At 35.2% G+C, this 16,985-nt stretch overlaps 1 protein-coding gene across 1 annotated transcript in view; it reads left to right on the forward strand.

Annotated features, from left to right (window-relative positions):
• The window catches only part of BCAS4 (breast carcinoma amplified sequence 4), a gene marked incomplete at its 5' end in the record, with an annotated part of 64,139 nt that extends 53,087 nt beyond the window's left edge, over positions 1-11,052 (forward strand). The window contains one exon of the mRNA XM_003757694.4: positions 10,562-11,052. Within this exon, the coding sequence (XP_003757742.4) occupies positions 10,562-10,666 (105 nt within the window). The remainder of the gene's footprint in view (positions 1-10,561) is intronic.
• Between the last annotated feature and the right edge of the window lie 5,933 nt (positions 11,053-16,985).

Here is a 16,985-nt window from a genome sequence, read left to right on the forward strand (position 1 = left end):
CTCATCAGGAAGATCTTGGTGGGAGAAGGGGAGGGGAGATCTCAATTGCATTCTGCAAAGCTGTCACCAGCCATTTTAACCCTCTAGGCAGGACTCAACATGTAGAATTTTTGAACAGAGGAAGGAGTGTTGCTCCTCTTGGGGATGGCCTCCAAGGTTCCTGGCCCCTGGGCATAGCTATTGCCCAGGCAGGTCTCAAGAGTTAGTCCTAGGAGTTGCAGTAATGACTATGCAGGCAAGAGGTACAGCAAAGAAGCAAAGCCCCCAAAACACTTGATTGGCCTACTAACTTTTTAGGTCCAGGTTTGGCATGGTTATAATTATTATTACTCTAAACAGGATATTGGGCAGAGAACAATTGTGGAATCTGGAGAGATGGAATATTAATAATATACATAGCTATAAAAAACTCACATTTATATAGTATACTACTTACAACATTTCTGTGGAGTAAGAAGTTCAAAGACAGAATTTAAAATCTATCATTTGAAAGAACATTGGAGAACATCTTGTCCAACCACTTCATTTTACAAACAAAGAAATTGTAGTCCACAGAGGTTAAATGACTTACCCATAGTCATGTTGGTAGTAAGTAGCACAGCAAAAATTTGAGCCTTTGCCTTCAAACCTATTGATCTTATATTAATATTTTTGTTCTGAAAAGAAGGGAACTGAAGTTCAGATAAATTAACTGACTTGTCATAGATACATAGCAAGTGGCAAAGTTAGGACTTTAATCTCCCTGCGTCTCCTAATTTCAAGTTGAGTATTTTTTTCTCATTGTTCCAAAATGAAGGCTGCCAAATGACTATAGTAATTTAAGATCTGGAATCAGAAGAATTGGGTTTGAATCCTGTTTTGGCTATCCCTCTATCCAAGTGACCTCAGAAATTTTACTTGCTCTGGACATCAGCTTTCTTAAGTATAAAATATGGGTATTTAAACTTCTTTGTGGAATCTTTTTACTAATGAAATAGAAAGTTTGAAGTGCTTTGTTCCTGTAGGTAATAAAACTGGACTTAGCAATAAAAATAATAAAACCAAATGAGGATATTGGATTAGATAGTCAGACAGAGGCTTCATGAGGCGCCCCTGGATCATAACAGGTATAGCATGGGAAAGAATCACTAGACTTTGGTTCAGTGATAGGAGATAGTGACAAGGTCTCTCATGTGAAGCAGGAGGAAGATGCTTCTGAGAGTAGCTATAGAACAAAGAGCCCCCTCATGTGCCTCATTTCCTGCTGTAACATGTGGGATTGGTGCCCAGAGGAGGTGGCCATGTTCCCATACTGAGTTCAGTGTTTGAGGCCATGCTGTGGGAGGCAAAATAGTCACACCCTATCCTGACATAATAGGTTAGAGAAGGGGAGGCTGGGACAAGTTTGCAGGTGTGGCAGCTAAATTTGATCTGCGTTCAGTCCTTTTAGGCTCTAGATAGGAAAGGCAATATTGTTGAAGATAGAATAAGAACTCTGTTGACTGGTGATCTTAGACCAGCTATTTTGGTTCCAAAAATTGTGTAGCCTCTTGTCTTGAGTCCTCAACATCTGGCCTAGAAAGAGCCTGGAACATGGTGGGCACTTCACAAATGCTTATTGATTATAAATTGATTGATTAAAAAATTAGAATAAACTCCCTTGGACTAAGTAATCTCTAAGGAAGAGCCAAAACAGTATGAATTGAGGGAATGCGTAGGGTCATGATGGTCTTGGGATTTTTTTTTCAGGGATGTGCTGAATGCAGGTCAAACTGGTTTCAGAGAACTGGTTGTTAAATATTCATGTTAGCATTTATATCTTGGAAATCAGCAAATGCTACAAATCAGGGCTTGATTTATTGTTTTGTTAACTATCTACCTGCACACACACACACACACACACACACACACACACACACACACTTTTGAGAATCAGTTATTAAATACTGACTAGTATACTACTGCTTCTATTCCTATTTGGCTTTGGGTATAGGTTTGTGTGGCTCCTTGTGGTCACTACACAGATTGGAATACTAATGTGATTTTTAGAATGCATTATGAGGAGCATAATCCTTCAGTTCTTTGTCCTAATCATATCACCTTTATAGCAGGGTTTCTTAAACTTTTTCCATTTATGATTCTTTTTCCCCTTGAAAAATTTTTTACATGACCCTGTATTGAATCTGAGCTAAGGTATTTCTGGCAACATTTGTGCATACATAGTACAAAATGCACATATTGTGTGTTCAGAACCAAAGCTGAAGAGAAGTTGTATGAGTGCTGCCACCTTGGATTCCTTACTTGTTTGATTTTGAATTAATTTTTGGTCTTTGTGTTCAAAAATCTTTTACTAAATGTTTTGCGACCCCCGTATTCAGTTACACAGGCCCATATGGAGTCATGACCCACAGTTTGTTTTAGAACTTTGTGTTTAATTTTAGACATCACATTTAGACAGTGAGAAGTTATAGATCATCAAAAGGAGGGACTTAGTGTAATATCAACACCCAGTGGATGTTTATTGACTGAATTGCATTTGGGAAATTGTGTGGCACTTTCAATAATTCTATCTGAAATTAGAATTCATTTTTAAAACCATGGTTATTCTTCTGGTGGTGTTATCTGGGCACAAATCACAAAACACTAGAGTCTCTGAAAAATTAGAATTTCAGGTGTCCAGAAGATGACAGTGGGAATAAAGAAGATAGATAGGCAATGGAGAAATGTATGGTGAGCAGAAGGCTGCAGCATATTAATGATGATGAGGTCCATGCAACATATAGAGGAGAAGATATCATTTAGCATCTATATGATTGGAAAAAGAGGTGAACTATCATATAATAAGAATTAGGGAAAATAGTGTTGCACTGGTATTCATGAGATATTTACTATCTAGAAGAAAGCTTCTAACATCCCCTGAGGAGAATTTCTTGGGAAGAAGTGGACAAGAATTATACAGGTTGAGGAAACATGGATGAATTAAGGTTTATACTTTTGGAGGGGATATATGACATTAGTAAGATTTCAGATCCATTGAAGGACTAAAGTACAAGCTTTCATTCCACTTAACACAGTGGGGAATACACTTGTGGTGGTGCAGTATGGGTAATAGAAACAGATTAAGAAGAGTTTAAAGAAACTATTTTTTCATAGATAAGTGTCCAAGAATAAGTAGTCCAACAGGCAGTTTTCAGAAGAAGAAATGCATACTATCAACAATCACATGAAAGAATACTCCAAATCAGGGGATGTGGGAAAACTGGGACATTGATGCATTGTTGGTGGAGTTGTGAACGAATCCAACTATTTTGGAGAGTAGTTTGGAACTATGCTCAAAAAGTTATCAAACTGTGCATACCCTTTGATCCAGCAGTGTTACTACTGGGCTTATATCCCAAAGAGATTATAAAGAAGGGAAAGGGACCTGTATGTGCACGAATGTTTGTGGCAGCCCTTTTTGTAGTGGCTAGAAACTGGAAACTGAATGGATGCCCATCAGTTGGAGAATGGCTGAATAAATTGTGGTATATGAATATTATGGAATATTACTGTTCTGTAAAAAATGACCAACAGGATGATTTCAGAAAGGCCTGGAGAGACTTACACGAACTGATGCTGAGTGAAATGAGCAGGACCAGGAGATCATTATATACTTCAACAACAATATTATATGATGATCAGTTCTGATGGACCTGGCCATCCTCAGCAACGAGACCAACCAAATCATTTCCAATGGAGCAGTAATAAACTGAACCAGCTAAGCCCAGAGAAAGAACTCTGGGAGATGACTAAAAACCATTACATTGAATTCCCAATCCCTATATTTATGCCCACCTGCATTTTTGATTTCCTTCACAAGCTAATTGTACAATATTTCAAAGTCTGATTCTTTTTGTACAGCAAAATAACGTTTTGGTCATGTATACTTATTGTGTATCTAATTTATATTTTAATGTATTTAACATCTACTGGTCATCCTGCCATCTAGGGGAGGGGGTGGGGGGGTAAGAGGTGAAAAATTGGAACAAGAGGTTTGGCAATTGTTAATGCTGTAAAGTTACCCATGCATATAACCTGTAAATAAAAGGCTATTTAAAAAAAAAGAATACTCCAAATCACTTTTTAGTGATAAAGAATGATAAGTGAATGATTTAGTGATAAGAAAACGATAAATTAAAACAATTTTGTATTTTCATCTTGCCCTTATTAATTGACAAAGATGCCTGCAGATGAAAATGGTAAATATTGGAGAAACTGTGGGAAGATAGGAACAAAGAAAGGAACATTCCGCCATAGGTAAAGTTGTCAATAGTCTAGCAGATCTGGAATTAATGTGAAATTTTACTAAAAAAGACACCATCCTGTTACATGAGTACTAGGAATATATCCCAAGGAGGTCAGAAACAGATGGAAGGGTCCCATGCATACACAAATATTTATAACAATAATGAATCATAAGCAAAGTGAAGATTCATTGACTGGGGAATGGCTGAACAAATTTTATTATGTGAAATGAAATATTTTTTGTACATTAAGAAATGATAGATGTAAAGAATTAAAAGAAACTTGGGTAGAATAGACTTGTGTGAACTGAAACAAAGTAAAGTAAGCAGAACTAGGAAAAATATATACAGTACACACTTTAATATAGAAAAAAAGAAGTGAAAAGACTAACCAGTGACCAATAGATTTCAGAGGATATCCAATTAAAGCATGACTCTTACTACTCAATAAAGAAGTTGGCATCTAAATGAAAAATTAGGAAGCCATTTGCAGGCATAGTTAAATGTTGATTTGTTTACTGTGCTTATATGTTACAAGGGGACATATGGGTGTGTAGGGGGAGATTATTGGACAGTGACAGGGATGTTAAAAAAAAATACCCAATCCAACAAGGATATGACATTGGGGAAAAATCACTGGAGGACAGATGCTCAACAGGATCCTTCCCTGATGATTCTTTCCTTAGAGAACAATCAGAAGTAGGATCTCAGGCTAAATGAAACACAGTGATATGGTTCAAGAATATAATTTCTTATGACCAGCAAGATGAATACAGAGAAGCTTGGAGAGAATTACATGAAGTGATGCTAAGTGAAATGAGCAGAACCAAGAGATCATTATATACGTCAACAACGATACTGTATGAAGATGTAATCTGATGGAAGTGGATTTCTTTGACATAGAGCCCTAATTCAGTTTTAATTGATCATTGATGGACAGAAGCAGCTACACCCAAAGAAAAAAAACACTGGGAAATGAATGTAAACTGTTTGCATTTTTGTTTTCCTTCCCGGGTTATTTCTACCTTCTGAATCCAATTCTCCCTGTGCAACAAGAAAACTGTTTGGATCTGCACACATACATTGTATCTAGGATATACTAGGACGTATTCAACATATATATGACTGCTTGCCATCTAGGGGAGGGGGTGGAGGGTGGGAGGGAAAAATCGGAACAGAAGTGAGTGCAAGGGATAATGTTGTAAAAAAATTACCCTGGCATGGATTCTGTCAATAAAAAGTTACTATAATAAAAAAAATTAAAAACAAAAAACAAAAAAACAAAACAAAACAAAAAAATATATAATTTCTTATGTTCTCAGTTCCCCATTAATTTGTTACTCTCTGTAAAGTGACCTATTTGTTGGACACAGTTCTATCTCCTCTGTGTTCCTATTTGTATGGTATTGATGGGCTTTATTGTTTTTAGCTGTGCTCCAGCCATTCTTTTTGTTGTTAGGAAAAGGCCTTATATTCTAGAGTGAGAGCAGGCCGCTGTGAAAACCTGGTCCTCCTACAGGATAGCAGATCTAGAACCCTAAGAAACCTCAGAAGCCATTTAATCCAATCTTGTTATTTTTATAGATGTGATTGGCTAAGTGATTTGCCTAAAGTTATGGGAGAAAGAAGGCTCTCATATGGGATTTGAACCCAGGTCCTTTGAGTCTAGGGCCAGCATTTCTTCCACTGTCTAATGCTGCCTTTGGGTTGTATCATTCTCAATTTGAGTTTCCACCTTTCCTCTGTGTTTAGCTCAGTGCTAGCTCTGTTTGGATGGTGAAGAATTACTGGGATTCTGGAACAGTTCAGATGTGAGATATTGTCCTTTTATCAAGTTGTAGAATAAAACATAAGAGGAATAAGTAAAGTTTTTCAGGGGCCCCCATCAATTCTAGAGCAACCACACTGGAGAGACAATCTTTGTAAAGTAGGAAGAATACTGGCTTTTAAGTCAGATAATTAGTTCAAATCACTGTGCTTCCAAGGGCTCACCAAGTGACTAGATATGGCTTATTTATTATATTAACCTTTTTGAGTTTTTGCTTTATCATCTAGAAAACCGAGAATGGTACTTGTGCTAGGAGTTGGATTCACATTAAATGTAGCTCAAACCTCAGAGTGTCCCTATTTGAAATGGATTTGTTTGTTCTTCATCTCTTTTAGTGAAATCAACCCAAGAGGCTCTATCATATTCTGCTATTGTTTTGTTACTTTCTGCTTCTTCCACCATCTACTGGGTTCAACCTCAGCTCAGGCAACGGCTTCCCTTGGCTTCCCAGAAAGCTCTCAATCATTATACTTGGAAGAGCTCTTAGAGATCATCTAATTTTGTCCTTTTGATAGACTGTAAGTTTCTTGAGAGGAAGGCCTATTTTTGTTTCCCTAGCACTTGAAAACATTGCTATTTCTTGGTGAAGCTGCCTAGGGGGAAAAATCCAACAGGCTCAAGGTCTGAAAGTAGCTTACCCAATATTACTTTTATCCTTTTATTAATATTCCTTTATTACCTTACTCTTTTTATTTATTATTTTTCTTCTTTTACTTTATTTAACATTTATTAGGCACTGACTGGATGAAGGCAATTGTGCTAAGTTTTAGGGAAGTTATAAGTTTCAGTTATGACATTACTTCTTCCCTTGTGAAGCTTACAGTGTAATAGGAAAAGATAAACACATAAGCAGCTTTTGAAAAGAAAATGGAAAATATGTTGCTAAAAGGTTCCACTTGATTCTGGATAGGAGGTTTCTATTATATATAATCAGATAATGGGTTCAAAGAGACAGGCAAGCCATAAGTTTGCCATTATGTGAGTTAACAAAATATAAGCTAATATTATCATGAAACAAGCATGCTGGAGGTGGTAGTTTGTGTGATTTAGGTCCACAAGAAGATTCCATCAGAAAAGAGAAAATGGGGCTTAGTTATAGGAGGAATTAGAGATAGAGTTAAGACTAGCACTTAATTTTCTAGCTCAGGACTGGCTTGTCTAGTCTATGAAGTTTGATGAGGAAAACCTAGCTTTTCTAAAGACCCATTTCTGGGGTAAGAATGACCAGTTGCGGATCTGAGCCCTTGGATATTTCCCCATTGTTTGACTCTAGCATATAGTGATTTTAGACCTTACAAGGTTACAAAGGCAATGTTGAATTGGCTGCATCTGATCTCTAGAGTGCAACTGCTCTGGGGAGGAGGGGACTGCTGGTGTTTAGTTGTGGCAATGAGGTCAGGTCAGAATACTGCTTCCTGATGAGGCAGGACTGCTGGGTTGGGCACATGGGCCAGTTCCTGTGTATGTGTATAATAGGTGATTCATGATTGGCCTCACTAAAATCTAAGTAGTATGGTTGGTTTCAGGGTTTCCAATGATAATCAGTAGCCTTATAATTATATTATTTTTAAAATATTAAGTTCAACAAAGTACCAGCTCAAATCTCCAATTTCATAGCACCTTAGGATCATAGTGGTTGTTTTATATATTAATGTATACTATATATATATATATATATATATATATATATATATATATATATATATTAGTAACAAAAAATGCAGTGGAACTAAGGACCAGAGCTATTATGCTTATAGCACTGATTTTTAGATGGATCTGGAATGAGTCATCTCATGTCTCAGGGATATTGGAGTTTCAACTCTGTGGAGAGTGGAAAGATGGCTGTAACTGGGCAATCACTCCTACACTCTTCTCTCTTCAAAAAAGGTACCAAAATAGGCTTATACCATCAATTGTAATAAACTATCTAGTGTTTTGAAACTCCTTTTTGTAAAGTTTGGGATAAAAGCTATTTTACTTTATTATTAGATTGAGGGAAGGAAATAGTCCTGCCCCAGACCTGGAGCTTAATCTCTGCCCGGTTGACTCTTTCCCACCAACTTTTTATTAGATAAAAGACAATTACAGATACCAAGCAAAAATATTGATCAAAGAAAACAATAAAATAGTAATGGAGAAATCATTCATATTTGTGTAGATGATGGAGCATATATGAGTCAAAGTGCTCTAAAATCTGAAAATGTGATAAAATCTTAGCTCAGCTTAGCTGCAGAGAGAATGATCTCACTTAGCAATCTCTGGGTACAGGCACTAGGAATCAAAGGACATGATGGGAGTGCTCTTTCTCAGGAACTTATAATTCTGGGGGCTTCTCTGTACTCCTGCTTCTCTCTTCTACAATCAGTAAGTAATTTCTTCCTACATATATATGCATTATATGGACTCAGAGATCTCTCAGCCTATCAGAATTTACATCTTCCTACAGACACAAAGGGCCGTTCTTCATAAGACCATCAAACTCATGAGTCAGGGGTCACATTATTTCATCTGTTCCTTACAAATGTCTTTCCCTATGAAAACCCTTTTTATACCTTAATTTTATAGCTTAGACAACTTAGGTTCAAGTAGAAAATCAAAGGATTTAAAATGAGAAGGAATTATAGAGATCATATAGTCCAATTCCCTCACTTAAACTTTAAAAAAAAATAATAAGCATTTATTTTTTTCTCCCTTCCTTCCTCACTCCCATCCCACCCTGTATTTCAGACAAGAAAAAAGAAAAACAAAACTCTTGCCACAAATATGCATAGTAAAGAGGTAAAAAAAATTGGCCATGTGCAAAAATCTGTCAATTTTGCATTTTGATCTCATCACCAATCTGTCAAGAGGTTACTGGCATGCTTCATCATTGGGCTTCTGATTGATTAAATGGTACATTGGATAGAGCACTGTGCTTGGAATCAGAAAAATTCTCTTCATGAATTCAAATCCAGTTTCAGATACATAATAGTTATATCATCCTGGGCAAGTCACTTAATCCCATTTGCTTTAGTTCCTCATCTGTAAAAATAAGCTGGAGAAGGAAAAGGCAAAGCACTCCAGGATCCTTTCCAAGAAAACCCCAAATGGGATCATAAAGAGTTGGACATGACAGAAAAGACTCAACAGCAACAAAAACAACAATTACACTAATCAGAGTTTTTAAGCATTCCAAAGGAGTCATTACAATCTTCCAATTCCCTCCTTTACAGAAGAAGAAATTGAGCCCAGAAAAGAGACTTGTTCAAGGTGAAAAGAAGTAGGCTTTCCTCAAGAAAGCAGAACACCTTGCTTTGGAACTGTAGGGGCAGATTTCAGCTTGATAGTAAAGACAATTTCATTATAATTAAAAGTCTCTTTCAATAGAATGAACTGTATCATGCGGTAGGGTGCATGACTAAGTGAAGGATGTCACCTTATTAGTGATGTTGTAGAGAGACTTCTTTAGGTAACGAGATTGTGATAGATGACCTTTGAGGTTCATCCTAGCTCTGAAATTCTATGATCCTTTGATGATGTCTTTAAGTTCTTCATAAGGCTTTTAAATAGGATAAGGTCTAGTACAAGGCTCTGAATACTTTATTAGAAGGCATCTTTGACCATGGGGAGTTGCCATCATACTAGTTTTTCCAGATGTGGAATAGAAAAACAAGACACTGTGAGATTTTTCTCCCTCTCCCCAAAGTGAAATGAGTGAGCAGCTGCTGCCCAGCATTGGTCTTCTGGGAAAGACAGGAACCTGGAAATAAACAATAATGGCAATTTTGGATCACGTTCTTCCCCTACAACACAGAACAAAGTGATTTATATTACTGGCATAGAAGAGCATTAGGGGCCACGGTAAGATCGGGCTTTTCCAAAAATGGCTCAGTTAGCCATTTGGGTAATGATAGAAGGGTTAAGACTAGGGCAATTGAGATCTTGTATCAACTGGTGGCAAAAAATACAAGCAGAATAAGAAACATTTTCAAAAGTTTCAATCCGTTATAAGTCATTTATTGAGCAATATATGATTCCATAATAATGCAATCTATAATGTGTGAAGACCAAGTTAGTACCCTGGGTACCTTAGAATCAGCCGGAGTCAGGATAAGCAAAAGTCTTTGGTCTTTATTCTTCATCTTTAGGGTTAGAAATGAAGGGAAATGGACACAGGAATCTCCACATCTCTCCTCTTCGTCTCCAGCCCAAAAGTGACTCTGGCTAGTCTTACTCCACCCCCTAGTCCCTCCTACAATTCTCTGTATACACCAATTATTGAGCCAGCACAGAATAGTGGGAAGGGCCATTTTCCAAGCACATGCTTACAGAGTATTGTCCAATCAGTAAGTAGCCTTAAGTGCTCGGTTGTCCAACTTCAGTGCATCAACTCAAGAGTTTCAGACCTTTACAAAAATGTCCAGTGTTATAGTGTTTAGCTAAGTCCCTCTTCTCACATAACCACTTTGAAAAGTTGTTCTTTTGATTTCAGAAACAGTCCACACCAGTTCCACAGATGTATGAATTGCCCACACTCTACAGAACTGAAGACTACTTTCCCATGGAGATGCCTGGAACAAAATGTCCAACACCATAGTGGATATCCACTCACTTGCAGCTTTTCCAGAGATGCTGTTTCAATCTCTTGATTCCTGATGGTGGAGAATGAAATATCATATATTTAACAGTTTGGCTTTTTAAGAAAAAAAATTCAACTTTTTTCTTGCTTTTTTATAAAAGATTTTGTGTGAAATGCAGCTCAAAAACTCTATCTGTGCCCATTTGTTCAAGATTAGCCAGATAGACTTTTGAATGTTAATGTGCACACTGTTTGGATATTGCCCATATATATGCATGGTTTTCTTTTCTACTCAGTGGTGATCAATAAATAAAAGTCACAGCCTTGGTTTGTTTACTGTGGATGCCTGGAGGTCAATTTATTCTTCGTTTTATTTGTGAACTCAATAAAAAGCATCAAACACCTGGTCTTGATTGGTTTTAAGAACAATAAGTGTTGGCTATTTTCTCTGTATATTTGTTTCTTAGAAAATTATTCCTGTCATAATATTAAAGCTGACCCATCCCAAGTGAACTGGCCTTGATATTCATGATAGTTGTTACTGTGTCCCTCTCCACAGTATAGTTCATACCATTGGCCTTTGTTATTTTCAGTCAAAACCCAAAGGTTATTTGGTTATTACAAAGATCTCCAAGCCACATACAACTTATTTTTCTCAGATGCATAGACATTAGCCTTAAATCATCATTTTAGCCTCTTTGAATTTAATGTTGTTTTAATGACCCCTTCATATAAAAATTATTTATTAGCACATAAAGGAAGATATGGAGGAATGGGCATTGTAAGAGACGTGCCAATCTTTTTTTAATGCTAATACTGCCTTTAGCCAACAGATAAAAGCAGAGAGAAGTGCTCTGAGACTAGAGTAAGACTTAATCATTCTTTTACTGTTATAACACTGATTTTCATGAAAAGAAGGAGAAAAATAACTGATAGGTTAGATCTCTTTGTTGGAGAACAATTTAGTTTCGGGGATCTATTATTCCTGGAGAATTTTCCTTCTTTGTCTCTGTTTTCCTGTGTTGTATATGTCCTTGAGAAAATCCTGTATTCCAAACAATGCTAAGAGCTGCCTGAGTCTTAATCACAAACAGCAAAGATTGGAATAGAATGGGTAAAGCATTTGTCAGGTGCTTTATTAAGAGAGGAGAAGGGATGAGCGAAAGAACATAAGAGGCTGGCACTGGCAAAAGAAGCACCGACTTACCTTCTAAAATAGGAGCAAAGGAGGAAAGTAAAGGAATATGATTAAGTAATTTAAAATGTAGAATTTGAGAGCAGAGCAACATCCAATAGAGGGCTATGAAACATGAAGTTAGGTTTCATACTGAGATGGAGAAATGAGATGATGGTATAGGAAGCTTGGGAAGAAAATAGAAAGTTTGGTTCAAAGTACTATTATTAACTAATAGTGAAACTCATACATCTTTTTGTCTAGCAATTATTCCTCTCCACATCTTAAAAAGAAGGTAAATTCCTTGTGAAGTTGATTTTTTGAAATCAAATGCTAGACTTTATATTCATTTTCAAATTTACATTAGATTTTATCTTAGCCTATCACTGAAGTCTGTCAAGAAATTGTTTGACTTGATCCTGCAATTTAATATGTTACCTATTTCTCCTAGCTTTGTGTCATCTGCACATCCGAATAGCACTTACACTCCTCCAAAGTCACTAAAATGTGAATACCCTTTGACCTAGCAATATTATTGGTAGAGTGGTAATAGAGTGCTAGGATCTGAATTCAAGAAAACTGAAATTTAAATATGGCTTCAGTGAGCCTCTGGGTGGGTAAGTACTTAATCTTTATTTGCTTCAGTTTTTTCATCTATTAAATGAAAATGGTAATAGTACCTTACCTCCAGGGTTGTATATAAATTCTAGCTTTTCTTATTACATTATACCTGAGAGTTAAAAGAAAGAAACTAGAAGTATGAAAATATTTATGACAACACTTTTTTTTTGTCAAAGAGAAATAGAAAATAGTAAGAAAAACAAGTGGACCCTGCTTCATAAATTACTTGGAGAATTAATGTTTACCGGGCCTCTTCTATCTTGTCATCTAAAGTTATCAAAGTTTAAAGTTGAATTAAGACTTTATAACCATGCATATTTATATATGCATACAAAACCCATCATTTCCTAATAACTATTGAACATAGATACATCTTTACATCTCTACCAATACACACTGCTATATTTCAGCACATTACAAGAATCCTGTGATGTTCTCAGTCCAGGCATGCCATCCCTTTCTTGAGGGTTAGTAGTACATGAAGACCAATGACACTGGTTTAAGCCTATTCATATTTTGCTAGGCTGGTCTTCATTTAACTGATAACTAACACTCAAAAAATGTTATTAGCTTGGTCTGTTCTACCAGAGTTCATATTCTCCTCGAACAGCTTTCAAGAACCCAGGGTCCCCGCTACATGTACATGAGGAAGCCAAGATGTCACAAAGGCTTTAATGAAGGATTTGTATGTGTTACACAAAGCATATAATCACTTCAGCAGCTTTCCTTTTTGCAGTGGAATCACAATTTAGCCAATATAAATATGAAATATATGAGTAGAAGGGTTGACATTATTAGGAATGGTACCTGTGTATCAGAGGACAACCCCTTGTCCTACAGATCCTTCTATCTCCTCTCCTACCCCCCTAAAAGAATCAATGTGGTCTCTAGTAGCATTCTGGTTATATAATGTGAAGTATTTTGGCCTTGACATTATCCCTTAGGCATGTTCCTAAAAAGCTATGCATAAATGATCAAGGAGTTTTTCTGTTGACTTAATTTTGAAAATGCATTAAAAACTTTGATCTTAATGAACAATAAACATTGAATTTAAGAATAAAAAAAAGAAATGGAAAATAAAGAGTACATCCATTATTTGAGGAATGGACAGACAAATTATGGCAATTGGGTTTAAAGGAATATTATTACATTGTAAGAAATGAGAAAATTCAAAATAACCCGGAAGTATTTGTATGAAGTGATTCAGAGTAATTTGAGAACCAGAAGAATAATTTGTACAATGACTACAACATTATAAAGAAAAGCAGCTCTAAAAAGCTTAAGAACTCTTTGGTGCATTGACCAAGTATGTTTCCAAATGATTGAAGATGAAACATGCTTTCTATAACTTAACAGAGAGGAGATGGACTAAAGGTACAGAATAAAACATTCTTTTTTTGAACACGCTCAGTGTGTGAATTTGCTTTTTTGTTTGTGTACTGATTGCAAAATATTTTGTCTTTGTGGCTAGAGGAGGTAGAATTAAGAAGGGATAGGTAGTGACACTGAAGTAGAAAAAGAATGTTGAAAGTATGAAACTTTTTTTTAAAAAAACATAAATAAGTGTTGCACTTTTTCAGTTTTTTCCTCCATAATCATGTGGTTTGGGATATTTTAGTTTTTAATGTGATTAGTTAGGTGTATTGTTTTCTTAATACTTAACTATCTTTGCATTACTAGTAAAAATCCAATGTGGTCACAAATGATTTGGATAAATCACTGTCATTTATTCAACAAGATTTCATTTAAATTTTTTTGAAGCAATATTCAATAATAATATTGGCCTGGGGCTATGTTTGTATCATAAAAGAAATCTAGTGAGGTGCTTTATTTCTCATTTTTTGAGAATAATTTGGCTGTATTGGTACTAATTATTCTTTAACAGTTTGATAGAATTCTCTTGTCATTTCATTGGTGTCAGTATTTCTCCTCTCTTTTGGTAGCTTCTTTACAGCTAATTTTAGTTCTTTTTCTGAGATTGGAGTATTTAAGATCTCTATTTAGTCTTCTATTCATTTGGATATTTGATATTTTGAAGGTATTTTCCTCTATTTCTTTTGTAGTCTCAATTTTCTTAACATATGACTGTAAACAGATTCTGATAATTTTTTTAAAATTTCTTCTCATTTTGTTGCGATTTTACCTTGTTTGATTGTTAGTTTGTTGATTTGATTTTCTGCTTCTTTTTCATCAGATGTACTAAAGGTTTACACAATTTTAGTAGTCTTTTCAAAGAGTCAGCTTTTAGTTTTTATTTATCATTTTATAAGTTATTTTTTGGTTTCTAGTTAGTTTTTCTAACTAACTAGTTCTTCTAATTTTTAAGAGTTCCTCTTTTGTACTGATTTTGGGTTTACTTGATGGCTTTTGAATTTTTTCAAAACTACACATTCAGTTAATTAATCCTTCTATTTTCTATTTTGTTAATATATTTGTAGGAAAATCATTTTCCCCCCTAAAGGACTGCTTTAGCTGAAACCTAAACATTTTGTTCGGTTAGTTAATAATAATTTTCTTTCACATAATTAGTAGTAGTTATTCTGATTTGTTCTTTGATCTACTTGTTATTTAGGCTTTTATCCATTTAAATATTTTTGAATCAATGGGGCTATGTTTTGTTTTATAAAAGAAATCTAGTGAGGTCTGTGCTCCCATAACTTTTCATTGTATTGTATTCTATAAAAGATGTGTTTACTATTTGTACTTTCTTATATGTACCATTTTTACATTTATTTGCAATATTCTGTGATCTAATAATAGTTTTTATAAAAGCTCCATGTGATGATGAGAAATGAGTATACTCTTAGAAGTTCCATTTAAAAGCTGCCAGAAGTCTTGCAGCTATAGTTTTTCCAATAATTTGTTAGTTTTCTTCTCTTTGATTTATCTTTGTTTGATATCTAAAACTGAGAAAAGGGTATTGAAATCTCCTGTCACTATTGTGTTATTGTCTATGTCTTTTGTGGTTTAATTAACACTTCCTTTATGAATTCAGATGCTATGGTATTAGGAATATATAAGCTTAATATTGTTGTCTGTATATGTAATATAGTTTCTTTCTTTCTTTCTTTCTTTTTTTTTTTTTTTGGTTGAGGCAGTTGGGGTTAAATGACTTGCCCAGGGTCACACAGCTAGGAAGTGTTAAGTGTCCAACGACAGATTTGAACTCAGGTCCTCCTGACTTCAGGGCTGGTGTTCTATCCACTGTGCCACCTAGCTGCCCCTGTAATGTAGTTTTTTTGTTGATCTCTTTTTGTGTTTTGAATGTTTATTTCTGTTTTGTCTGTTAGCTCCTATTCCTACTTTGATTGTAACTCCTACTTTTTTTGGATTCACTTGATGCATAGTAAATTTTTTTTCAGCTTTTTACTTTCAATTTGTGTATGTCTGTGTTTTTAAAATATATTTTGTATAAGCAGCAGATTGTGAGATGCAATCTGTTATTTTTTCATTTTATTGAATTATTTGTTCTATTCACATTTAAAGTTATGAGATTTCAGTTTATTTTCCCCCATTGGTCTCTAAATTTTTTCTCCTAAATTAGCATTTCTTCCCTTTTCTCTCTGTCTTCCCAGTTATTTTTAGTTTACTCTAGTTTAAGGCAACTCTTTTTTCTCTCTCTCTTTTTTCCCCCTGAAGCACTTTACCTCATTTTCAAGTCTCCATTTCTCTATTTGTTACTCATTTTCCCAATTTTGGAGTTTACTTAACTTAGTAGTCCCTTTGTCTTTCTTGCTTTTATCTAGTTATTTAATTTCTTTTTCTTCCCTCAGTTAAGTAAATTACATCTTTTTCTCCTCACCTTCCAAATGTTATTTTTAAAACTTCATTTTCTCCTTTTCTAAGTGATTTCTTTATTCTTTTCATCATTTATCTTCCCTTCTGTCTATTCTAGGCTTTTAACTTTGATTCATAACTTTTATGCTTATTTAGTCCTCATCATGGAATTAAATCTTCTAATTAAATCTGTTATTCTTTATAGGTCTGGCATCCATGGTTCCCCTATTTTTTGTTGTGCTTCCCTCATAGAAATATCAAGGATATTGCTTCAAGGTAATATTTTTCCCATGAGATTGATTATTAAGTTCATTATTAACTTTTGCCCTTCCCATAGTCATTTTTTTTTTAAATGCTATTTGCCTTGACAATTCATTCCTGTGTCCATTTCCTCAAACTCTTCTGGGTGTCAGTTGCCCCAACAAGCTCTGATTCCCCATATTCTGAAGAAAGATAAGTGTTTTTTCTAAGAATCACATTTTTATAGCTCGTAATCATTATAAGGTTTCCATCCTCTTTATAGGATCATCTTTCTTCTCCCATAGGAACATTCATCAGAAATATCCCTCCCAGAACTAAAACAAGCTTGCTCTCTTTTTTTCACTTTCTCCCTTCTCTTCCTTATCCATTCTCCTGTTGGTTTGTTTCCTTTGGAGAGCTCACAAATGTTATTGTGCATTCATTTTTTAGCTGCTGACCTAATTAGGGCAAATATATATATATTCTCCTCTATTTTCTACCTCTCCTCCTCTCTTTTATGCACTT

The sequence above is a fragment of the Sarcophilus harrisii genome, chromosome 2 (genome assembly GCF_902635505.1).
Source record: "Sarcophilus harrisii chromosome 2, mSarHar1.11, whole genome shotgun sequence".
Classification (NCBI taxonomy): Eukaryota; Metazoa; Chordata; class Mammalia; order Dasyuromorphia; family Dasyuridae; genus Sarcophilus; species Sarcophilus harrisii.